Source organism: Melanaphis sacchari, unplaced genomic scaffold, assembly GCF_002803265.2.
Source record: "Melanaphis sacchari strain LSU unplaced genomic scaffold, SCAv2.0 Contig0_pilon_pilon, whole genome shotgun sequence".
Classification (NCBI taxonomy): Eukaryota; Metazoa; Arthropoda; class Insecta; order Hemiptera; family Aphididae; genus Melanaphis; species Melanaphis sacchari.
The window spans coordinates 18,734,579-18,761,129 of NW_020270366.1; the positions used below are offsets into that span (position 1 = coordinate 18,734,579).

Consider the following 26,551-nt stretch of genomic DNA (forward strand, 5'->3'; position numbering starts at 1 on the left):
CTCTCTCTCTTCGTTACCCGCAGTACGGCGCAAACTTTGAATATCACGGCCCTACGAACCAGTTTACTAGAGTAGTAGAGTCCACTAGTACGGTTTCTGATGCGACCGTGGTTCAGTTGTATGCGTAAATTTTAGCTCTTCGTCGTCACCAATCGTTGGTCAGTGGTCCCGGGTCCGACAAATTTAGATTTCAGTTTTTCCGCGACCTTCGCAGTTCGCATGGATCATAATATAGTCATATAGTGGTTATGAATTGAATTTTGTGTGCGCTGCCTCTATGTGTATCTTCGTCACTTCGACGTCCCGTTCATCAATATTATAACTTTTAATAGTATATCGTTACGCACACACGCGGAATTTGATCATGGATAATCTTTACTTATTTTTAACTTTGGTGTTGGCCATCAAAATCTCTGCGCATTCAGATTTTCAAAAGGATACCATTCGTTTGGAATGCAATGAAAGGTGCCATTTACAGGTAAATAATTTGTTCGTTTAACCGTGTTTAGTTGGATATTTTTCAGTTTTTAAATTAAAATTTATATATTCAGTATTATACTATTATAGGAAATGTCCTAAGATTATTTTTAACGATACTATATGTCTATATACCTTTTACAGATAATTAATAACTATTGCAAATAAAATATTTGTGCGTTGGATTAATAAGCAAATCTATAAATAAATTTTCCTTATCAATTAAAACACTACTATTTAGTATTGAAACTACCAATATTTATTGTTTTGTCATCTGAATACTTATAGCGATAAACCGTTTATATCATTTCAACACTTTTGAATAATATTTTATACCTAATTTCAATCAAAAACATTCATCACCAATTAAAATACATTTTTTAAATATCAGTGTAAATCTGTATTCAATAATGCACTTAATTGGTTACAAATAATTTGAAGAATCGACAGAATAGTATGTTAGTAATTTTTTTTTTAATGTTTTACTATTTTTATTTTTATTATAGGTATTTAAATTAGGTAGGTATGTATCAATTGTATATGTTTTTGGTCTACACAACAAATTTAATATGTGACGCGGTTAGGTTATTCAATGACGCTAAAAAATAGTATGTATTTTGATTTTTGTATGGAGAGATTGAATTTACCATTACCCAATAGAGTAATATTTTAGCTTAAAACCAGCCAGCTTTTAGACAATATTAAAAGCGTACATATTTTTTTTGTATTTCTACTAAATTCAATTTTTATGAATAATGAGTAAATAATTTTTTTAATTAAAAAAATAAATAATTAAGTATTATAATATTTTCATAGTTATGTTAAATATGTTTAAGGTTTGTATTCCTTTATACATTTATTTGATGTAGGTAATATTTTATAACTAGAAATAATTGGTCCATATTAATTATATATGCCTATCGGTGTAAAATTGAAAAGTTAAAAATGATAGGTATTAAGGTCAGATAATGAAGAAAGAATGTTTTTTTATAATATTCATAAATATAGATAAGATACCTAATATTTGTTTACAACTAATGAGTAAAATTAATAAATAATAAATCTTTAATACGTGTAAATGAAATAATTATTGTTTTACCGTTATTCTAAATAAATAATTGATCACTATTTACTACGATAAGCTGATTACAAATATAATCATAATTTAAAATAATGTACGTTACTACTAAAGTAGATAATATTGAATTCCACTTTGAAAGGTATATTATGTTTTATCTTTTGTCAATAATATTCTGTTTATATTATTAATTTCAGTTCAAATTATTAATTTGTTGGTTAAATTGGTTAAATTATTATTCGTATCAATAAAATAATATTATTTACGCATTTGTAATCGTACTAATCATAGGTATAAAATATAATATTATAGGTATACATTTTAATTTTATTGATATTATCATCAAAATCGTCAATTAGTATAAAGATGTATTTCACTTTTGTCTAATATTATTACTGGTTTGGATTTAATTAGTTTTACTTGGTAAACTTAAAAATAATTTTTGTATTCATTGCTTAAAACATTACAGTTATTGTATATATAACATATATATATTTTCATATTTAACTAGAATTTTTTTAAATTTAATGGAACACCGTGGCTCTTGTAATTAAAATTAATGGTTTGAACTGAGAGGTTATCATTGAAAATGAACAGCTTTTAAATGCTATTTTTGGAGATTTCAAGATTATAAACTAGTATTAATGAACATAATAAGAGATGTTAATTGTTTTTTTTTTTTTTAATAAGTAATACTATTAAGACTATTAAGAGCAATTATTACAATTGCATTCAAGTATAATATTGTTTAATATTTTCTCTCTATAGTTATATATTTCCTGGCCATAAAATTCACAAATTAATTAAGGCAATTTAGTGCGCTGACATGATGAAACATTTTAGTTAAACTATTTATGTATATTATTTGCGTGTCTTTTGCTTATACAAGTTAAAACTTTATATTTTGTATTAACTTTACTCATAAATATGTATGTATATATAATATATAAATATTATAGATCATATTCATCTTATCAATAAAATATTACGAGAAGATATTATATTAATAAAATAAAACTTTAGTGTACTTTTAGTTGAAAAAGACGTAGTGTAGGTATATTGGTTTTACAACATTTAAAAATAATAAAAGAAATTACATGAATTAGTTTATTGTTAATTTCAATCATGTATTATTAAAATGATTTGTTAATATAAATAGTAATAAGTTACATTAAATTATAAATTAATAAATTGACCTTTTATCAAATTTACGGTAAGAATATTATCTGTATTTGTACTTTGGTTTTTTACGAAAATTCAATTTTTAAGCAAGTAATGAAAATGTTATTAATTTTAATACTTTACATATATCTCGTTAAAAAATTTAATAATAAATTAATTTGCTCTAATATTCTAATAACACGTAATTGATTATGATCGCAAATTTGCTTTGGCTTACGTTTATAAGATGGGGAAAACACGAAATTATGAGTAGCTTTCTTAAAGATTGATTGACCTTGTAAATATAAATTAGTACAGTTAATTTAACTTGTAATTTCAATTCTATAATTAAATTGAAATTAACTTATTGTATTGCCGGAATTTTATTTTTGTTTACATTGCGTTTCTTAAGTTTCTTTGTATTTATGAAATGCGTTCCTGCCCTTGCAGCCTACCGGTATCGGTCAACTATCTGGATATTAAATATAACCATGTCGGCTATTAGTACAAATTGTTCTTATTATAGTATAGATTAGTATGATACATTGCTGCTATGACGTAATTTAGTTATTCACATAATAAAATTACTGAACTGTTTTTATAAACTTTAAATAATTAGTCATAACTTTATTTGATTATAAAAATAATAGTTTACTTAACAATTACTAAATAATTGTATTTAAAAGTAGTTTTAATACATTTTAGAAGTAAGTATCTATAAAGAAATACTGTACCTTTGTATTAATAATCGTAGTAGTAGTAATGATCTTCATATTTAAATGTAGTAAAATTATTCTCTTCATATCCTACCTGTTACTAGTAAAGAAAAAAATAACAATGTTCATTCAGACAGTTACTATTAAAGGTAGTTAACGTGTCTACAAGGGCGTACAGGATGTCCGCTTATTTCACTCGCAGGTAGATAATGAACATTTATTCAACCACCTGTTCAAAAATGTGATTCTTTAGTGTTTCTTTGGGCACTTGTTTTAACGTTAATAAATTCTCACGCGTATTTGTTTCATTTAGGTTATATTTTTGAATAATTCTACTACATTAGATATAGTTTTTTTTCAATCGTAATTTAATTTTCGTATTTTTTTTCAGATGAATAAAATGATTTTTAATTACCTACCTAACTATTATTATTTTTGTGTTTAAAAAATATACTCTTATAATTATTTTAATTTTAAAATGTATTACGTTAATGCATATTATATAAATAGGTATTTTATAATATTAGTTTAATAAATAAATTATAACTTCTACCATTTCACATGAGTAATAGATTTAAAATTAATAAAAAAGTTTATTAGTGAAATTACAAAATCATATAATATTAATATACCAACATAGTTGGTTGGTTGATAAAATTGTATATATAGTTGTAGTTTGTACTCAGCAGTTATAATTTAATATACAGACTGTCCGCCGTGTTTTTACATCAACTTACGTCCTACTTTATCATACTATTTAAATGGTTAATGGAAATTAAACTATGTACTAAATATTTAAATAAGTTGACTCTGAAAAATTTCATAATTTGGAAAAACATTTTTACTCAGAGTTTATTTTATTGATCTTATTATAAGTCCGGCAACTAAGGCTATTAGCTTTTGGCTATTCTGAGTTTCAGCAAATAAAAATATACAATCGCTCTTATTTATTACTAAATTTCTATTATCATATTTCAAGTATATATAGTATAAATAATATTATAATTATTCGAATAAAGTTATTAACGCATAATTTACAATGATACGTACTGTATATTATATTTAATTGATTTATTTGTTTATTTTTAATTTATCCATCTAAAGAATACGATACGTATTTATTAGAAACAAAAATAAAAATAAAACTTATTTTAATTTATGATAATGATTTTTTTTACGCTTAAATTTCAAAATACGAATACAATAAAAATTAGTACTTATTAATAAAACTAACTTATTACTAACTAGTAAAATAAGTATTGAACAAAAACACAAATGTAAAATATATACATTTTATTTTTAAAAATTTATTTTAATTGATAGTTTTTGTACCCTTATCAATGAATAACTATTTTATGAAATGTAATTTTATGAATTTCATTAATTTTATTATATTAAGAAAACTATAATTTTTAACAATAGACGAATTTATAATGGTTATAACTACTAATTAATTAAATTTTAATTATTTTATTTCAGAATGAAACTATAAATCATGGAGAGCTTTTATGCAATTCTGAATGTGTAGTGAATCAGGTAATATATATATATATATATATATATATACATATATATGTATAAATTATATTTCTACTTTCATATTATAACAAATAATAACCTTCATTTAATACGAATTATTTTGGTTTCTATCATTGGGTGTATTTGATATCATTTTGTATAATGTATTTATTTATGTACTAGAATTTCTAAAAGAAAAAAAATCTCCCTGAGAATATATTTTTTTATATCCGGTGTTTATATATATGATTTTATATGTGTATCGTTAATAGCTTTCGTGTCGGGTGAATTTCTGATATCTATTTTCATAATGTGGTTAGGCGTAAAATTATTTTTTTTAACTATGACATTTATATGGAGAAACCCTAAAAATAATTGAAATTATAATGTTTAGGGGTTTTAAAATAAAACACTCGTATTCATTTCTATAATATATATCTATTTCTATTTCTGCTGAGCTTCATCGTAATGTATAGGTATTCAATTGTTTCAAAAATTGAAATTTTTAAACTAAAAAAACAATAAAAATAATATATATTAAACATTTGTTAGTTTATTACATTAGTACAAAATATTTTAATATGAAACTTTTCAACCGGATACAGTTTAATTTGTAGGAATTTTGTAAAAATCTAAATGTCAGGTGGTTATTTGATGGGATATGAAGGGCGCTACGGAAGTTCACTCGACCGCTTACAAAAAAACTGCCGAACAATAGGATGAACTAGACTGTGTATTAATGCGTAGATCCTTTTTCAGGTTAATATTTCTGTTAAATCTGTATAACATTGTCCTATATTATAATTTACAATGATACTTCTTAGAAATTACTGAAGTAATGTATAACACTATTGATTTTGTAGTTTATTTGATTTATATTTTTAACTTTAATTAAGAATGTGTTATTAACGTTATTAACACCTTATGGGTTATTTATTACAGTAAAAATATAATATTCAGTACAAAATAAGTTTTGTGAATAAAAACTATTATTTTGTCACAGTTAATGGCTAGGAAAAGAACTAAACCATGAATATAATTTATATAGACTATACATTATATATCCGGTTCCTTCATGACCAATATATTAATAATATTAAATACGTCTATCTTCCAAACCTTATTAAGTAATATTTGATTTGGTGTTCCGAGTATTATAGATGATATTATTATCGCAATTAATTTATATTAGTATAAATTGTATGCATAATATATGTAACGTATATTGGTTTATAACTGAAGATAGGATTTAGATGTATTTTATATTTTATTTCCCTTACTAGAGTTGGTGCATAAGATCGCACCTAATTGCTACTAAAATATTTATTTAATTACAATAATAGGATATTATTTAAAAAATAATTGAAGTTACTCAAATAGATTCAATGAATATTATTGTTTCATGTCATCTTTTACTGTATAATATTAAATATATCTAGTTTTATTTTACTAACATTAATTTATTGTGAATGGCTCATTTTTCAAAAATTGTATAGTTTAAAATCAGCAAAATATAATCGTCAGATTATTATGCGTAATTATTTTGCAGTACGGAATGATTGAATAAAGTGGCCGGGATACTTGTACATATTTTGCTGTGAACAAATATTTATTGAATGTTTCCTGTCTTGATGCAGACAATAGAAATTAATTGTAATTTATATAAAACTTTAAGCCTTGGTTCACACATGAAGAAAATAAATCTTTATATATTTAATGCTTGTGTCTCTCAGCCCTTCATGGATAAAAATAAGTTACATTTAACGTTGTCTTATTAATTAACATTTTCTAAATTGATTCGTTCTATTGTTTAAAATTAAATGTAAATAATATGTGTGCTTTTACTTTTTCGGATAAGAAAGTAAGTTTTTAATATTCATGTAGTGATGTATGAGTACATTTACATTTTTAAGGGGAAAAGGGGGTTTTATTCTGAAAAATATTAAGATTTTTATTCTTTAAAAACATTTTCATTTTTATATATAAAAAATTGAGCAAAGTCGAAAAACCAGTGTGTATGCCACTATATCATATTACCTTATTATGATACCTAAATCCAATAAAACTCAAATTGTAATTCCGAATAGTAATGTTTTGAATTTCTATATTGTTTCAAAAATCCTTCTAACACCAACAAACAATTAATAATGAGTATTAATCAAATATATACAATAGTAGTTTTAGTATTTTAAATAGTAATTTTTTATCACGTTTTAAGTGTCGGGTCTTAAACGAAAAGCCACACTTACATAACCACATCTATGAAACACTGTTGATATTTTTTTTTTTTTGTCATATCTATTTTATTTGTACAATTTGTTTAAAATATATTTACAATAAACACAATAGATGGAAGGATATATAATAGGTTATAGTTGGCTTGAGTGAAAAAGCTATTCAGTAATAGCACTTCATGTTGATAATTTAAATTTTTAACTTACATTTTTAATCGTAACTTAGTTTTTCTAATCACGATTAATTATTGCAATAATTAATAAATACTCATGAGTATTGACAATTTATCGTTTATATAAATATATATTTAAAATTCTTATTTTTAATATTAAAAACTCTTTTACATTGAACATTGTTTATTTTACATTTTAAAATATTTATATGCTCAAAGCAGAAAACATTTTTTTTTCGAAATAGTAGTGTAAACTTTATATACCTACCTGACTATATAGTTATATTTTATAAACTTTAATATCAATATATTAAATTGTTATAATTTTACCATGTACATTGTATTCCATAATATTATTATTCAAAATATTGTATTACCTAAGTACATTGTAATATTTAATAACTAATATGGCTTTATTTAAACTTATTCTAGTCTATTAAATATTAATCCAACATAAATGTTTGTGTTTGGTGTAATAAAGAAGTGTGATCAGTACGTTTAATAATAATTATTGCTACTAAACAAAGTCAAATTGATATGAAGGGGCTCTCGACCCGCATTTGTGGATTGACTAATAAGTAACCCTGACTATTATTTTATCGAATTAATACATTGTTAGGGTCCCCCGGATGATGTACCGTGTGAATTTTATTGCCGTGGATCTGGTCAACATTGTTTTTAATTTAAGTAAAAAAAAAATTTATTTATTCTACTTCATTTAATTTTACCAATAGTTTGTATATTTTTTTGTTCTGAGTAAATAATATTAATATTATTATTAAAATTTAATCAATAATTTCAAAATTGTAATATGTTAAGTTAAGTATTATGTATTTTTTTAGACTTTATAATCTGTTTTCGTAATTACATTTTAAGCTAGAGCATATTTTGATTTCATATTTAAGTTGATCTTATTATTTAAATTATTTTAATTTGTTAATACGTATGAAAGTTTGCAACATAAATACTAATAACTAGGGCTGGGATTTTAATGTCTTAAAAAATCTCAAATAATACAAAAATTACTTTAAAAACTCAAAAAATGCTCTATAAAAATGCATTTAAATTTATTCATTATAGCTTATAAATTAGAAAAAAATTTTAAAATGATACTACAATACCTAGTGTATTTTATTTTATTTATTTTTTTTTTTTTATAGTATTGTACGTTGTTACTTGTTTAGTTAAATTATCTTCTATTCTTTCTTAATCATTATTGGAAAGACCTATGATAAAATATTTGTTATTGGCGATAACTTGTGTTATATATAGTTTTTTAATCGTATCATCAGCAGTTAGTTGAAAGTCTCTTGTTAATCGCAAACATTTTTGTTCATTTATGGACAAATTGTGAAAAATGTTCTATATACTAAGAAAGTGCACCTAATCTAGTTAAAAAATGCAAAAAAAAAGTTACTTTAATATAATCAGCATCACCCAAAACACGTTTTATAATTACAAACGAACGTTTCAAAACACCAGAAAAAAGATCAAAATCCCACTCCTACTAATAACAGGGCTAATAACTATACTTATTATTATTTATTAATATTTTAAACTAAATTTTTTTTTTTTTTTATAACTTTTTGGTTGTATTATTTAATATCACAGATAAGTGCACAATGTTATTTTGAATATAAAATTATAGGAATACCTTGTGTTTGTATATGCTTTGATTCACGTTTTATTCTTACTCAGTATACGTTTATTAATTGTTTTAAAAATTATTTTAAATTTAAGGTCGATTATATGAATTAAATTCAAAATATAATTTCATTATAATTATAATATCACCATGAATTATTAAAAACTAAATTAATAAAATAATTTATAAAAATATTTACTGAGATAGTCATCTACAATATCTAATTTACTATCATTAGCTATAGATACAATTCTGTACAATAGTATTTATAATCAATCCTATATTATTAATTACTATCATTTACATTATTTTTATTTTTATTATATAAATAATTAAATAAATACTTATTAATGCATTAAAATACTTTTAAAAATATCTGTATCTTTATATTCACTAACTAATGTCGAATTTTAATTATTTTACTAGGTATTTTATTCCATCTCTAATAAAATACATTATTTGCACCTTAGATCATAATATATATTTCGTTATCGTATTATAAATTGTTGTGACATTATGGCTGGTAAATCACAAATAACTTAATTGTCTGATTAGTGTAATACTCAAATTTTATCATTTATGGGAAAAATAATAAATTACATTGCTAAATTCATATCTCCTTTATTAATACATTTTTATCTAAAATTATTTTCATTTTTAGATATCATATTAATTATTAATAGTCTAAATGTATTTATTTTATTGTCTTACAAAATAAAAAAAGTATAATTATTGTGTAATAATAATATTTTATATAGTATTTACTTTAGTCTATAATTATTAATTATCAACATTATTCATCATATGTATATTTGTACAGAACAAATATGAACCTTAAATCAATATTAAATATTTAGTAATACAAAAATGGAATCGAGATTTCTGTTAGCCGTCAATTAATTCCTGGTACATAATGACATAAAAGTACCAAAGCCACTTTTGTTAAATTTATTCAAAAAAATATGGTGTAGATCCATGTATAATTTATATGACTCAAGATTCACCATTTAAACCTTTTACAATCTTATTTAGATTTATGAATCATGGTTATAGATATGATATCTGTCAGAGTATCTAAGTGTTATAGAGTAATATTGTAATCGTAATGTATAATAATTAATATTGCAGTCTAAACTGAATTGAACAATAACAATAATTATCGTATAAATATCTAATATCTATTATCCTTATTATAGTTGTATCATTGTCAGTTATCGCTTTTATAATCGCTTCTATAAACTATTAATCTGTTGGAATTTCTCCAACTGTAAAATAGTGACTATAAATAAATAATACAAACTCGGACACTTCGTTGTCGAATTATTCGCCTTACGGCTCAAATTGCTCGCCACTGGGCCATTTTGCCCATTTTCTCTTCCGCGAAGAATTAACCTCCCTACAAAATATTAATAATGCCAATAATTTATCTGAAATTAATATACAACTATACTAAGATTATGATATTTTTTCAAACCTTTTTTGATCGCCAAAAATTTTACAAGCGTTCGTTCCTGTTTAATACATTTTAAGTTATGAAATCATCAGTGTTGATATGTTGGGTCAAGAAACTTGAAAATTTAATACGAAGGATTGCTCATAAGTTATTATAATAGCAGTTAAAAAATATTAAAAATATATACGTATGATTAATGTTTTATAAGCATTTAAAGTTCAAATTTTGACAAAATTCATTAAATTCTCGAAATTTGTTAATTATTTTGTAATTAAAAATTAATAAAATGTTTAAAATTATAGTTATGAATTGAAAATTTAAACAAGGTTTTTCATAAGTAATTCAATTTGTTATTTTTAAAGCATATTATTATATTTTAAATACACAATAAAGTTTTTAAATACAATATTTAAGGCAAAAATAAATTCAACCTACTCTATTTTTTTATTTAGTTATGTATAAAATATTAACTTAAATTACATTAATAGCAACAATATCAAAAAATATATTTTTTTGGTATAGAATTTCAAGTTTTCGCTCAGAATCGTTTTTTATAGGTAAAATGATTCCTCTATACTCTATTTTATTTAAAGTTATGTTTCAGTTCGATCTGAAAATGGATATTATGATTAAATAGATCGAAAGACAGAAGTTATTTGTCATGAAGGATTTTAATATATATTTGATAGAAAGAGCGTAGACAAAGTTTTAAAATATGTTTTTTTTTTTCCAAAAGTGTTATTTTGCGGGATTTAGTTCATATTATAGCTTCTAAAAAAAAAGTGTCCGCTCCCGGAGTATGCAAGAGGCAAGGACATGGCTGCATACCCCTTGCGCATGCTTATAAGTTATAAGTAGTGTATTTATGCACACGAAAATTAGTGTTGCAAATTTTAATATGAGGAATGATAAAATTTAACTTATTTTAATTAAGGAATATTTTCAAAATTGATGTTTCACAAGTCCTAATATATTTATCAGGGGCGAACCCGTGAAAAATATCGAGTGGCAACGTTTGAAGAAATGTCATAATTTTAGTATTGTTGTTTATTAATAATAAATACATTATTGATGTTATTAATATTTCGTGGGAAAGTTAATCCTTCACGGCGGAGAAACAGTCATGGTAAATAGTCCAAACTCCTAGACCCTAAATAATAATATGCTTGCAAGTGAAGTACATAACTATAAACTCATAGGTTAAATATCTACTTAAATTTAACATATTTTGTATTAGTAGATCGATTTTGTTATTTTAAAATTAATTTAGAATTCTCATATAAGTCACAATAATGGTACAACCTTTTAGTTTACAAAAAGAATGTTCTAGTAAATACCGTTCTGCTGTACGGTAGGTTTAGAGGAGTATGTCATTGTGATGGATTTGTTAAATTTGAATTAAATTATGTATTATCGTTGTACACTAAAAAAGATTCCAAACAAAGATGGTTTATCAGCCTATATCATTAAGTATATTTCATGTTATGTATTTGATATTGCTATTGGCTAAAGTAATTTATTTTACTTTTATTAGTACAGTAGGTCATATATATTTTTTAATTATAATAAAATAATGAATATTGTTATTTATAGTTTAAATATTTAGTTTTGTTTTGTCCAAATTTTAACTCCAATTTGGATATTAATAAAAAATAATATTATGCTTATATATTTTTAGATATGGTGAACATAAATTTTTTTTTAAGTTGACTAAAGAGTTTCAAATTTTAATAACGATAAATATTATATTAAATCGGTAGTATAGAAGTATACTTAAACTTTAAAATATATTCATATGATTTTTTTTTTTTTTGTATTCATAATAGTAATCAACAAGATAAATAATAATGCAATGCAACATTGTAATTTGTAAATATTCGACTTTCATGTTTTGATATAAGTACTTCTAGAAACTCATGCCCCCTAATAATACATATTATTATATTTTTTATTTTTTTTTTGAATTAGCTGTAAAAATTCCCTTGTATTTTGATTGAACATTAAATTATAATTTTCTACATTTATAGCAGTATTTTTTTTTTTGTTTATTTTTCAGTGTATTAGAGGATGTGCTTTATGGAACGAAGCACTTACTTATAATTGTTCAAAAGTTTGTGTAAGTTAAAGTACTTTTAATTAAGTAATTTTGTAATAAATCTATATTTATTAAAAAAAAAAATTTAAATATATTACAGGACAAATTTAATGATGCAAATCATATATCTCAAAGTAAATTATATTGTATTGCAGGATGTAATGATGCTATTACTTTATACTTTCAAAAACTCCAATGTATGTTAAATGATATTTTACTTATTAATATTAATTCGACTATAATATTAATAATATCAATATAATATGTTTAGTTGAAATTGGGCCTTTACCATCCCCGACATTAGTACCAGATTCTCTGTTTGATAAATCTCTTAAACTCCAATGGAAAGGTGTAAGAAGGAAAAATTTTAAATATAGAGTTCAATGGAAATTAGAAAATAATCCTGGAAATTGGCAATACTGTCAAAAAGAAACATGGAATAATGACTCTATTATACAATTGGACAATCTTCGGCCTTATACAAATTACCAAGTACTTACTTATTAATTTTATGTGATTATATTATATTATATTAGTTCATGTTAAAAATATTTGATAACTAGGGCTCGGATTTTAAAGCATAATAAATAACAAAAAAGCACAAAATTGTTGTAAAAAAGCAAAAATGAAGCGTATTTATTTTTTAAAAAAGCAAAAAAAGCACGACTAAAAATTAATTTAAGTTCAAAAAACAATTTACTACCATGTATTTGCTAGATTTTCATTACAGAAATTGACTCTATTGTCTGATATTATTAATTAAATTAACATTTTTTTTTATTATAGTATAAGAAATATAATATAAAAACTCCACAACTAGAAAAACTGAAAAAAGCAAAAATAAATTCGTTTATTTGGAATCAGCATGATGTGAAACGAATTTATATATTAAAAGAAGTATTTGCTTTAAAATCCGAGCCCTATTGATGACTTATATTTAATAATATTAATTCAAAATAAATTAGTTTGATTCTCTTATTTGTTCTTTATAAAAAAGTTTTTAATTATTGATCAATTAATTAATTTTACTCGTTGTTTTTATTTATTTATGTTGTATTGTTGTTTTTATCTTTATTAGTTTCGCGTGGTATTACTGTTAGCATGGTCTGGAATGATGCAGTTTGTGGTTTCTGAACCAAGTGTGGTAATCAGCACACATCCCAGCAGAGTACCACCTTCAATGACACCAGAAATTGTGAGAACAATTCCTGCAGATTCTAGTATATCAATTACATGGGCTGCCATTCCCTTTCCTTTAGCCCCAATCCTTTCCTATCATTTAACCATCCAAGAGCCTACAAAAGAGTACACCATCTTCAAGGTCAGAACATAATATATACATACAATTTCTGTTTTGCTTACATGTTCTTCTTCACCAAAATGCATGGTCTTTAAAGCACAAATTATTTTTATTAAATGTATTTAAAAATAAATTTAATTAGTTCTTAAAGTCGATTCTGTCAAAGTAAACTTACTATACTAATATTTAAATTTAAATATTTTCATATTATTTAGATTAATTATATTTCAAAAGTAAGGTTAAAGTTACTTAATACTTTGTAGTATCATTAATGAAAATACTACAATATACAACATAATATTTATTGATATTTTAAATTCTGAATGGATGAAGTGGTTTTTATTTATTATTGTTCATTTATGTTTCACCTTTTTGAGTAGAAATATTTCAATCTTCAACTATGAGTGTATTTGAGAGATCAAAAGTAAAAAAATTAAAATTACTTTTAAATAAAATTAAAAAAAAAAACTGGAATATTTACATAATAACAAAATTAATATATATTTTGTTGTATTTTAAAAATGAATACTTAAAATTTTCATAAATTATTTATTTTTAAATTTTCTCAACATCAAACAATTTTCAAAATATTTTAATTCTTTTTGATCTATTTATAAATAAGTTTTACTTTTTTTAATATTTTAAAAATTTATATTAATGAATGAACTTTTCAAATCAAAATACGCCAAAGATTAATACAAAAATCATAATCTGTACTTGCTGCAATTTTAAATTATCGGTATTGGGAAACATTTTTATGTTCATTTAAAATACAAATTCATCAAAATTATGTATTATAATAATTTATTTTGTACTTAAAATTAGTACAACCTACATAATTATTAATACAAATTAATTTGATAAGTATTATAAATAAATCATAAAATATCTTTAAAAATTGATTCCAACAACTCTGTTTTGCTCAGAAACATTGGTTTGAATTCAAATATAACACATCCATTACAATAATATTTTTAATGATGAATTGTATATAAAATTTACTGCACAGCAGAGCAACTTCCTTTTTACTTTTTTTTTTAACTAATAACTCAATCATAACACTGAAATTCGGGATTTTTTATGTCTAACCTTCCACTTTTAGTTTTAGTAGAAGTTCTATAGTAATTAATGCTTCTAGTTTCTCTTTGCCCGTGTTAATTAATAAATAATTGAATGTATTAATGTATTATAATTTATATCTTTCTAATGTATTAAAAAATATCAAATATTTTATTTTTAACTAATTATTTGTTTTAATTTTATTAATTAGATTTATGTATTTTCCTTTTACTAATATTCTATAACATTTAACACTTCTTTTCAAGTATCTCTCATATATTTTTATTGTTGTATTTTTTATCTTCAAAATGTTTTATTTTTATTAAATGTATGATACTATTTAGGAAATATTAACTGGTAAAGAAAATGAAACAGAATTTTTTTATATGTTTCGTAATTTGGAATCTGCAAAAAATTATTCAATTTCACTTGCTGCTAGAAATGAATATGGTGTTGGACCAATTACCAATGTCTTTGTTAAAACCCTCCCCACATCAATGAGTAATTATATGCTATTTATTAGTTTGATTTAAAATTTTAAAATATTTCATGATTAATATTCTGTGATTCATTATTTATTTTTAGTAAAATATTCTCCTGAGCCTGTACACTTATTCCTTATATCTAATCATGATATATATGTGAAAACTATTGAAATGATGGATATACCTATTAGTGTTTATTCTACAAATCAAACTATCAATAGTATGTATTAATATTATTAACTATATATATTATATTTTATTTATGTTATGGACTTAAATAAAAATTTATCTTAGGTGTATCAATTAATATACATACAAATATTACCTATATTTTGGATTCTTCGAGTTCGTTACTGTCATTATCAAATAATAATGTAAACACCATATTTACTACAGAAAGAGAAACATTAATGGATACCACTATTGATTGGCTAAATAATCACCTATATATCTTAATGTCATTAAAAACAAATAGAAATACCATTGTGTATAGTATAAGAAAATTTGATTTAGAACAAAAAATAATGGAAGAAATAATTTCTGGATTTGATTATAAACCACTCCAAATAGGAGTGGATCCTTGCAATGGGTAATTATTTTTTTTTAATTATTAAAAGTGTATAATTATTGTATTTATTTAATTTTATTAAAAACAGATATTTATTTTGGACTACAAAATTGGGTTTATATCGTTTGGATTTAAGTAAAAAAGCAAAAAACTTAAAAATGTCAAGCATGTTAATCCTACAAAATAAAAATATTGGACCATTTATTATAGATTACATAAAATTTTGTTTATTAGTGTTATTCCAAAAGAATAACACAATAATGTCGGTTTCTTTGGATGGGTAAGTTTTTAAAACACTGTACTAATAATAATCATTACTTAATGTAGATGTATGTTTTTGTTCAATTGCTCCTGTAATAGCCAATAATTTTATTTTTTTCTTCTATTCTATTCTCAAAATTTTAAATTTTATAAAAATTCTAAACAATGTTGAAATTATTTTTAACAAAAATTGTTACAAACATAATATATAATATTAATTGAGTATAGTATGCACTGCTGTACCAATATCTTATCTTCATTTTTAAATTAAAAATTGTTGTCTAATAGTACATTTTCTGTTAATTTATTTTCATATTATGATAGTTTTGATGATAAAAATTTAATATTTCAATAAAAACGTATTCAAGTATATATTAATGTATTCAATATATTTTTCAAATCATTACTCTTGTTTTTAGTAGTTTATTTTAAATCTAAATATATAGTAAGCAGATGATTTTAATTTTTTAGTACCTTGCATCATGTGAAGCTTATTATGTATTTAGTTTATACTAGTGTTGTTTTTATTCTTAGTTACTCTTAAAGTATTTTTTGTTTACTATCGCTTACCAATATTTCTTAACTAAATACAGTAGACGCCGCTTATAAGACTCACAGATATAAGGTTCAGTCGCTTATTAGACTCAAAATCGTCTAGAACGGTCCGGACGTATCCAAATACATTAAAAAAAATCGGTTTTAAGACTCTACACTTCGGTTATAAGACTCAAATTTTGTAAAATAAATAGTAGAAAATAAAGTTTTTTGGTTATAATTTAGAAATAAATTGGTTTTGAAAAATGAAATAATATTCGTGTTGATTATTTCCAGTTTCTGTTGGTACCTTATAACGTATAATAATTTTTATCGCAAATAAAAGTTCACATTTATCGCAACGATAATTATAACGATTATAATTTTAGTTTTTTTTATCAGGATTATTAAATTTATTCAATAATAAAGTATGTAATATGTAATATGTGTTAATGTATTAAAATCAAAGCAAAATATGTAGTAAAATAAAATTTATAAATACGTAATTAATTTTTTTTTTCCACTTCGCCTATAAGATTCATTCGGTTATAAGACTCACTTTGTGCTGGTCCCAAAGTGAGTCTTATAAGCAGCGTCTACTGTATATTAAATGAAAATAATAAATATATTTTTTTGTAATTGTTAATATTATTATTTAAATTAATCTCTTTAAATTTTATAAACATTGATTATTTTAAATATTTTGGTATTTTACAGTCAAGATGTAATAGATATTAGAAATAACACAATAACTGCCTTGTTTAATGATGCAATCACCTTATCACATGTTAATGGATCTTTTTATTGGTCAAATGGTTCGGTATTAATGGGAGAAGAGTATTTTATTAATGAACAAAAATACTATCAAAATATATACCCAGCTATGCATTTTTCCTACAATTTAATTTTATCCAATTTTACTGATCAACAACCAATACCAATTCCAAGAAATCCACCACAGTCTTTACAAGCAGTTTCTACATCTAGTAAACTGAAGGCTACTTGGCAGGTTCCACATTTATTAGGTGGACAAGGTAAATACTAATCAATTACTATTTTAAAAGCTATTTACGAATGGAATACACAATAATTTAAATTATTTATATTTGTAGGGCGTAATTCATGGCAGAAATGGTCATATTTGTTTTCGATATCCTTTGAAAATAAAACAAATTGGATAAATATCAAAACTAATAAAACAGAAGTGTTAATTAATTCACTTTCACCAAATACAAATTACATAATAAAAGTAGCTGCTTATTCGTCTTCTGGTCAAGGACCGTGGTCGTCAGAATTTGTAGTAAAAACATTAAATCATAATGTTTCTGTACTTTGGGGAAATGCTCAACAAATTTTAATATCTGATATCATGGGTGATTTTATAGAATCAATTTCAATAAACGAAGATGAAGTAAATATTTATAAATGTTTTATACTGTAATAATGTAGTATTAACTAGAAAATAATGTGGATTAAATATTGTGAATTTGTTTTACTTGATTCATTTTGAATTTCATCATAAAAATTATCATATTCTAAAAACTATTTTGTATTGACAATTTATTGGAAAAAAAAAAGATTATTATTATTATTATTTTTTTTTTTTATAAAGCTAATTAATTTAACTGTCTCAAATTGTATTTTAACAATTATTTGATAAATGTTACTTTTTATTTTCTAGAACAGTATTAAAAATTCTTCATTAGATGATGTTGCTTGGTATGAAGATTGTGTTTTTTATGTAGTTAATTCAAATAAAATTAATTGGCTGAATCTAACAAGTCGTCAAGGAAGTACATTAGAAGATATTAATAGTGTTCAAAGTATTGCAATTGACTGGTTGGGTCATAAAATTTATTGGGCAGATCCATCAAAACAATCAGTAATAAATGTTTTTATTTAAATTAATTGATGAATACTTTATTATTGAATTAATTTTTAGATATTAAGAGAAAATTTATTTGGAGGTGAAAGAGAGTTGCTTTTAGCATCTAATATTGCCAAAGAATTGAAAGTAGAATCTGTTGGTGGTTACTTATATTGGTCAACAGGGTTTGCAGTGAAATCTTCAAAACTCAATGGAAAAGAACAGCACAGTTATTATAGTGCAGATTTCTTTTCTGGAAAAAGAGGTATAATATCTGAAGATAAGTAGAATTTTTAATTTTTTAATTACTTTTAAAAGAAGTTGTTTGTATGTTTCTACATTTTAATTTTAGTTATGAGTTTAGCCGTGGATTCTGTTGGTAGTTGGGTATATTGGATACTTTGGGAAAATGAAAAATCAAAATTATTCCGTGCACCAACTGTTGAAAAGCTGAGTGATTTAAATAATCCTAATCCTATCAAAGAATTTGATGACTCTTGCACTCAAGGTATATAATATTAATATATTGTGCATTAGAAGTAGATATCAAGTTATTTTGTTTTATATCCAGGACCTTTATTCTATGTAGACCATCATTTGCTGTGGCTTCAAAAAGGTAATGACATAATGATGAGTGATACAGATGGCCAATATCCAGCAATTATACGAGCTATGAATTTAAATGGTATTCAGACATTTAGTGTGCGTGACAAATATGCTCATCCTAAACCAAAAGGTATATAGTATAAATACATTTATAAATATGATATTAGTTTTTATAATATAGTTAATATTAGAATAAAAAGTATTACATATATATGAATGTCTTTTAATAGTTATTTTTTAATTTTAAACTTGTATTTTCTAATTATGTTCATAGTAATTTTATGTTTAATAAATAGTAATATTGTTTTATATTTTAGTAAGTGACTATATTACTTACAGAATTATCAAGATGTGTATTGTTTTTTTATAAATATAAACAATTATTTATGTGTTATTTAGGTTTAGAAACAAATGTTATTCCAGAAGAAGTGGACATAAAAATGATAAAAGTTAATCCCAGAATTAATGAAAGTGTGTTTGAAATTATCTGGGAACCTGTCAAAACTGTTAACCATGGATTAGTTTCTTATACTGTTAAAGTTTTGGAAAAAGAAGACAGTAAAATTGATTCTTTGGTTAGTATATATTTAAATTTTAAATGAATTATATTTAAATATATTTTTTTTAAATAAACATAATGCATACATTTATTTATTGCTGTAGTGTATAAATTAAAGTTAGTACTTGTTAATATCAAAAAATGTATTGTCTATATTAGTATATTATGTATAATAAAATATGTTATAAGCTAGTATGAACTCATTTTATAATACATTATTCATAGTATTGATTTAAAGATGTAATCTTAATGGTTTTAATTTTATCTAATAGTTTGAGACACCAAATACCAAAGTATTAGTTGATAGTACACCTTTAGAAATCAGTATCAAAGCTTCTACTGTTTGGGGTTCATCTCAAGTTGTAACAGTTTATTCACCAATTCCTGCTATACCAACAGACATACGTGTTTTTGTGAACTTTAATGATAATTATACTATGAATATCATACTGCAACATTCTATAATTCAAAATGTTACAAACTACGAAGTTGAATGTTATTATCAATTAAAAAATTATTGGCAAGCATGTTCAAAACAATCTATTGTGTCCACTAACACATTAACAAAATGGACCGGACTTTCTATTTATTCAGATTTAATGTTTAAAGTAATATTTTACTATTACTATCATTAATAAAATATGTAAATTTAACAATTTTTTTTTTTATTTAACAGATACGAGCTTGTTCTATGGCTGGCTGTAGTGGATGGAGCCAAGATATAATATTTAATCAAACTTGCAACTCGGCAAATTTTAAATTTAAAACTGCTTTTGTGAGTGGTTCCAAAATAATGATTTATCATTCAAATAAACAAAATAATCATCTAATAGTGTTACTTACAAAAAGTTTGGTAACTAGTTTTACTTTAAACGATGTGGATGATATTGCATTTTGGACTGATAATAAGACTATATACAGTTCACCAATTAATAAATCAATTAATAACAAAGTAATTATTTTATAAATATTAAATTAGTGATTTTGTTCTTTTATACATATAATTAATATATATACATATATTATATGTTTTATATATATATAGATTTATTCAATTTCTGAAATGAATACAAAAATTGAAAATCTTTCATTTGATTGGATATCAAAAACACTTTTTTGGTGTGAAGTTGCTGAAAATCAATCAAATATTATGGCCTTTGATATCAGAGTAAAAACAGTTAAAAAAGTGATGTCTAGATCAAATAAAATATCTCCATCCTCAGCTGTCCTCTCTGAAGGGTAAATAATAATATAGTTATCTTGGATTAATATTTGATTAAATAGATGATTTATAACAAAAATATTGAATTCACAGTTTATTTATTTGGATTGAACAAATTCCTGATTCCAATGAAAAAAATATACTGAAAAGTAACATGAGTGGCACAGATATTGAAACTTTTATATATTCTAGCAATAGCAATTGCAATTGTACTAATTTGTACCCGTTTGATAATGTATTAACATCTTATATATCAAATAGTGGTAAAATGAGACTTCTGTGGATTGAAGGCAAATATCGAAATATTATTGTTTCTGATATTAATGGTTGTAAATGTTCAGTTATATATTCTGTAAATTCAACTTTAAATTTAACATCTCTGGCAGTTGATAAACGCAATATTTACTGGACAACAGATGAATCAATGTGTACTATAGGAATTAAAGATTTGAATGACAAACCCGTTATTGAAAATAATGCATCATTATATTGTTTAAATAATATAACAGCTGTATATACAATTGATGGATTAACTGAATCAAGTAAGTAGTAATAATTCAATATACATTAGTACTGATTATTTTTGGCTACTATTATTATAAGTCACCATTTTTAAAATTATATTCTATTAATAGAGATAAATAGAAAAAGATATGTGTGTTAAGTATATGACTCTTAGTAAGACCATTGTAGAGTGGGATGAATTGTGAAAGTCAAATATAACAATTAACTTATTGGTAGTTACATAATCATATAAAATGGTTATTTTTTTATATATAAAATTATTTAAATCGAAAATGTTGAAAAATTAAAATTTATTTTTGATTTAAATAGAGCAACTTTAAAGAAAGATACCTAAATAACAAATAGTTTAATAATATTTTTGTCAACATTATTATGATATTTCATCAATTATTTTTTATGTATCTACTCTATTAATTTTTTATATTTTCTTCGAAAAAATTCCATTTATAAGTAATATTTCTCAGTTCTCTATTTGAAAACTGCATAATTTATGTACTCAGTTTTTAAGTACTTTTTTAACCTTAAAAGTAAAAAAAAAAATAAACTGGTTATCATAGTATGAAATAATAAATTGTCTTCAGGTTTTAGTTTGATTAATATTTATAATATTTCAAGTGAAATGAAGTATAAATTAAATAATCTTTGCCTCTTGTATCATTAATTTATTAATTTTATATTATATTTTAGTTAAAAGACCGTGCCCACCTGGATTTCCTCAAGTAAATCAAACATTACCATCTGTTTATATAGTATATTGGGATCCGTCAGAATCTCGTGTTAAAAGTTATTCTTTAGAAAGAATGATAATAAGCGAAATAAGAAATAAAAGAAGTTTGAATTTAAATACGACTAATTGGACAACTGTTTACAGTGGACCTCGTAATTTTTAAACAACTTAAAAATTTAGTATTAAGATGTACTATAAAAATAACTTTTTTTAGAAAATCATTGGTTCATGTCTGATGTAAAACGTGACCTAGTATTTAAATTCCGTGTTAAGGCAGAGAATCATCATGGTTGGTGGAGTGAATATAGAACATCAGATGAACTATTCAACCCTCAATACCAAGTGGAAACTTTAAGAAATGAAGATGTCCCTTGGAAGATATTAATAACAGGATTTATTTTGATTTGCCTATTCTTAACAATGTTAATTAAGTATTGTATGTAATATTTTATACAATTGTGCAATATTATTTTTAATTAATTAATTTTTAAATAATTTATTTTAGTAGGTTCAATTACTTTCAATGCCAAAGGACCGATGAGACCAGATGTTGAATTAGGAAGACTTAGAGAAATGCCACAAAGGCCAACATTTTTTCAAGCGTTAAATGTGGGTTACCAAGGTGCTGTATTATTCCAAAAAAAAGATAAAAATGAATTGCCAAACATCAAACGAGAGCAAATAACACTTACAAAACGATTGGGATCAGGTGCTTTTGGAGAAGTTTTTGAAGGAAAAATGAAGGATATAGTAAGAGGAGAAGCAGAAACACGTATTGCCATTAAATCATTAAAAGAAGGTGCTACTCAAAGTGAAGTTGTAGAATTTTTAAAAGAAGCAAAACTAATGAATAATTTCAAGCATAAACATATTTTACAATTAATTGGAGTATGTTTAGATAATGATCCTAATTTTATTATTATGGAACTTATGGAAGAAGGTGATTTGTTGAGTTATTTAAGGAAAAACAGACATACTAATGTAAGATAAGTTTTATTATTTTATAAAAAAAATAACAAAATTTTAAAATCACATCTATCTAATATACTCATTTAGGTACTAAATCTTATTGACTATATACAAATGTGTATTGATGTGGCAGAAGGATGCTCATATTTGGAACAGATGCATTTTATTCATCGTGATTTAGCTTGTCGGAATTGTTTGGTATCATCTTCTGATCCTAAAGAGCGAATTATAAAAATTGGCGATTTTGGACTGGCAAGAAATATTTATACTCATGATTATTATCGAAAAGAAGGAGAAGCTTTACTGCCTGTTCGGTACTATTTATATATTATATTTATTTTGTGTGTCTATATTATATTTTTATTTTAGATGGATGTCACCAGAATCACTAGTGGATGGTGTTTTTACCAGTCAATCTGATGTTTGGGCCTTTGGTGTCTTATTATGGGAAATTATGTCTTTGGGTCAACAGCCCTATCCAGGACTGTCAAATATAAATGTTATGTATCATGTTCAACATGGTGGAAGGCTTGAAAAACCAATTAATTGTCCCAAAACATTGTAAATATACAATAATAAATAATAATTATATATAGAGTATACCATATACCAGAGATGGGCAACTCAAAGTAAATAGCGAGCCACTTTTAAGTACTTTAAAATATAGTGGGCCGCAGTGCATAGGAGAAAGCAAAAGAAAAAAAAAGTCCTTCAAATTTACTAACATTTATTTTTTATCTTTATTTATTTATATTTACAATTATTATTTAATGTGATACTTAAGGATGAGGTTTTTCAATAGACAATTAAGTAAAATCCACTTCTATTTCTGTAGTTGAAACTCATAGTAAATGTCCCAAGGTTTCATCTGTTAAACGATTTAATAATTTAGTTTCGGTTTAAAACTAGATAATAATTTATATCTACATTTTATAGAAAAATGTAATAAAATACAGATAAGCGCTAAAGCTATATGAAGTTATTTGAAAATGTAGTGCGGGCCGCCAGTTTCCCATCCCTGCCATATACCATTAATATTGTTCCTACAATATTATTTAACCAACAATTTAAAGTAATTTTTGAAAACCTATGTACCCATTATTGATCAAGTTTATTAGTGAATTATATAACGAACTTGTTCAAAGTTTTTAACAGGAACCAATTTATTTGACCTTATGGAATTTATAAATTATATTTTTTTAAATTAATATTTATATCATAATCTTTTTAATGTAGAGACTCAATATTGACATTTTAATGTCTATTATAATTTTAACACTTAGGATTTTTTTATACCTATATGAAATATCCTGTTCAAACTGATAAACTTAATTTTGTATCTGATTGAAGTTCAGTTTGTAAATATTTCAAAAACTGCAATAGGATAGTCTAAACTTTGAAGTTAAAATTTAAAATTCAAGCTGTTACAAAATATTAGATTTTGAGTGGAAATATAATGTATTGATTTTTTTATTATGTCTCATTACCTTTTGGGATAGTAAAAATGCTTCAATTTTAACTTTTAAGGTATTTTCTGGTAGCAAATTGGATTTAATTGGTGCTTAGTGGAGTCAGAAATAAAAATATCCAATATTTTTCTAATTGATCAGATAAAACTAATTACCATATAAACTTCAAATGTTCATATTATAATTTTCAAAATATTTTATTTATATTTTTAATTTTTTTTTTATTGTTAATAAAAATTGTAGTCATATTAAATGTCTTAGACCAGGGGTCTCCAAACTTTTTTTATCCAAGGGCCAAATTAAATAAAAAAAGCTCTTAGCGGGCCAAAATGTATGAATACATTTAATTTTTGTATATAATTTATAAATTACAGCTAATACAGCTGATAATTGCTCGTGCGCGCGATAACGACTATGAAAACTAGGTATATATATTTTTAGAATATTTTCCGTTATTTGGTGGGCCGGTGAAAACTTATTCGGGGGCCGTAGTTTGGAGACCCCTTTCTTAGACTAATAGACTGACTCCACTCAAAATGTTTTTTCTAATCAATGATATATCATTGAAATAAAATTCAATACATTCATTACAGTGACCCCCACTTGACCCCTATTTTACAACAGAAGAGTACCCACTTGTTTACCTTTTGTTGAATATTATTAATAGAAAAATATTGTTGATATTATATAATACAATGTTTTAAACGAGTCAAGAACGCTATTTGTCAATAATTTTTATCTTTCATTTATAGAATTATTAACATAAATGTTTTATTATTACTTATGACTTATAAGATATTAATTGTCTCTGAATACTAAAAATTATTGTTGATCTATATTTATAATACAAAAACTATTTTATTTATGATAGGACATACTGCCTTCAAATGAGGGGGATTAAATAAAACATACATAGTACATTTTGACTGTATAAAAATAAAAATGGTTGACTATGCTCAGTCTTTTTAAAGTACAATTTTTTCTTTTAAATAAACATGAACTTAATTGAAATTCATTATACAACATTAAACATAAAAAGAAAAGAATCTGTTCTTACATATTTTATTGCAGATATAATTTGATGCTTAAATGTTGGAATGTACAACCAGAAAAACGGCCAAGATTTGAATTCTGTTTAAAAGTTTTACAATCATTTATGGCTATGCCACTGGATTATGTTAATATCTCTCATAGTATGTAAAATTATTTTTAAATTATTAAACATTTTAATTAGTTATGATATATATGGAATAATGTATTATTTAGCTCAACTGCATAATGTATCATTACCATCGGAAAAATATACAATAGACCTTATGACGTGTACAGATTCGCAACAAGAATTGCCATCTCAACTCATAAGTAATAATGAGGGATATGAAGTACCAATCAAACTAATTAATAATGAATATCTAGAATTGTCATGTGAGTACCTAGATTTATCTGGAACACCTACAGTTAATTTTATCGATAACAAGGATTCAGAACCAGAAGAATTAATTCCCGAAGATATAAATATACTATATTGCAACATGAATCAAGAATTTTCAGGATAAATTTGGTGATTTCTCACTTAGCTGAATACCAATTAATCAAAGGCAAAAAGACTTAAAATTAGTTGTATATTATTTTTGTTTTGTATGAAATTTTGTAAAAGGGTTATATAATTATTGCCTTAAATGATTTTTGTAAATATTTAGTCAAATCATAACTTTTGTTGAAATTTATATTTTCTACTATTTAGTTAATTATATTTTGTTGAATTATTTCTGTTTATCTGATTATTGGCATCTATTTGAAGTTAATGACAACTATTGAATGATACAGTAAATGTACTGTATAATAATTAT

General features: G+C 23.6%; 1 protein-coding gene across 4 annotated transcripts; it reads left to right on the forward strand.

The window, feature by feature from the left end:
• The first annotated feature begins 13 nt into the window (after positions 1-13).
• Positions 14-26,390, forward strand: LOC112596122 (proto-oncogene tyrosine-protein kinase ROS). Of its 4 annotated transcripts, none has more exons than XM_025341624.1 (28): positions 14-478; positions 4,912-4,968; positions 12,512-12,571; positions 12,651-12,747; positions 12,822-13,042; positions 13,629-13,871; positions 15,254-15,410; positions 15,495-15,614; positions 15,689-15,983; positions 16,051-16,242; positions 17,475-17,791; positions 17,870-18,168; positions 18,439-18,639; positions 18,700-18,889; positions 18,977-19,132; positions 19,196-19,360; positions 19,630-19,805; positions 20,062-20,397; positions 20,466-20,741; positions 20,835-21,028; positions 21,105-21,553; positions 22,224-22,415; positions 22,478-22,699; positions 22,769-23,244; positions 23,320-23,546; positions 23,602-23,793; positions 25,773-25,894; positions 25,968-26,390. In XM_025341624.1, the coding sequence occupies exons 1-28, from the start codon at positions 365-367 to the stop codon at positions 26,255-26,257; spliced, it is 6,036 nt and encodes a 2,011-aa protein (XP_025197409.1). In that variant the 5' UTR covers positions 14-364; the 3' UTR covers positions 26,258-26,390. The 4 variants fall into 4 exon arrangements, with proteins under 4 accessions (XP_025197409.1, XP_025197417.1, XP_025197420.1 ...); XM_025341632.1 differs by having other exon boundaries at positions 22,772-23,244; XM_025341635.1 differs by having other exon boundaries at positions 19,214-19,360.
• The last annotated feature ends 161 nt before the right edge of the window (positions 26,391-26,551 follow it).

Excerpts from the sequence above, each read along its gene's own strand:
- LOC112596122 (XM_025341624.1), top strand. The coding sequence starts at position 365 with ATGGATAATCTTTACTTATTTTTAACTTTGGTGTTGGCCATCAAAATC. Across the intron at positions 15,615-15,688 it reads TACAAATCAAACTATCAATA|GTGTATCAATTAATATACAT; the intron begins GTATGTATTAAT and ends AATTTATCTTAG. Across the intron at positions 23,794-25,772 it reads ATTAATTGTCCCAAAACATT|ATATAATTTGATGCTTAAAT; the intron begins GTAAATATACAA and ends ATTTTATTGCAG.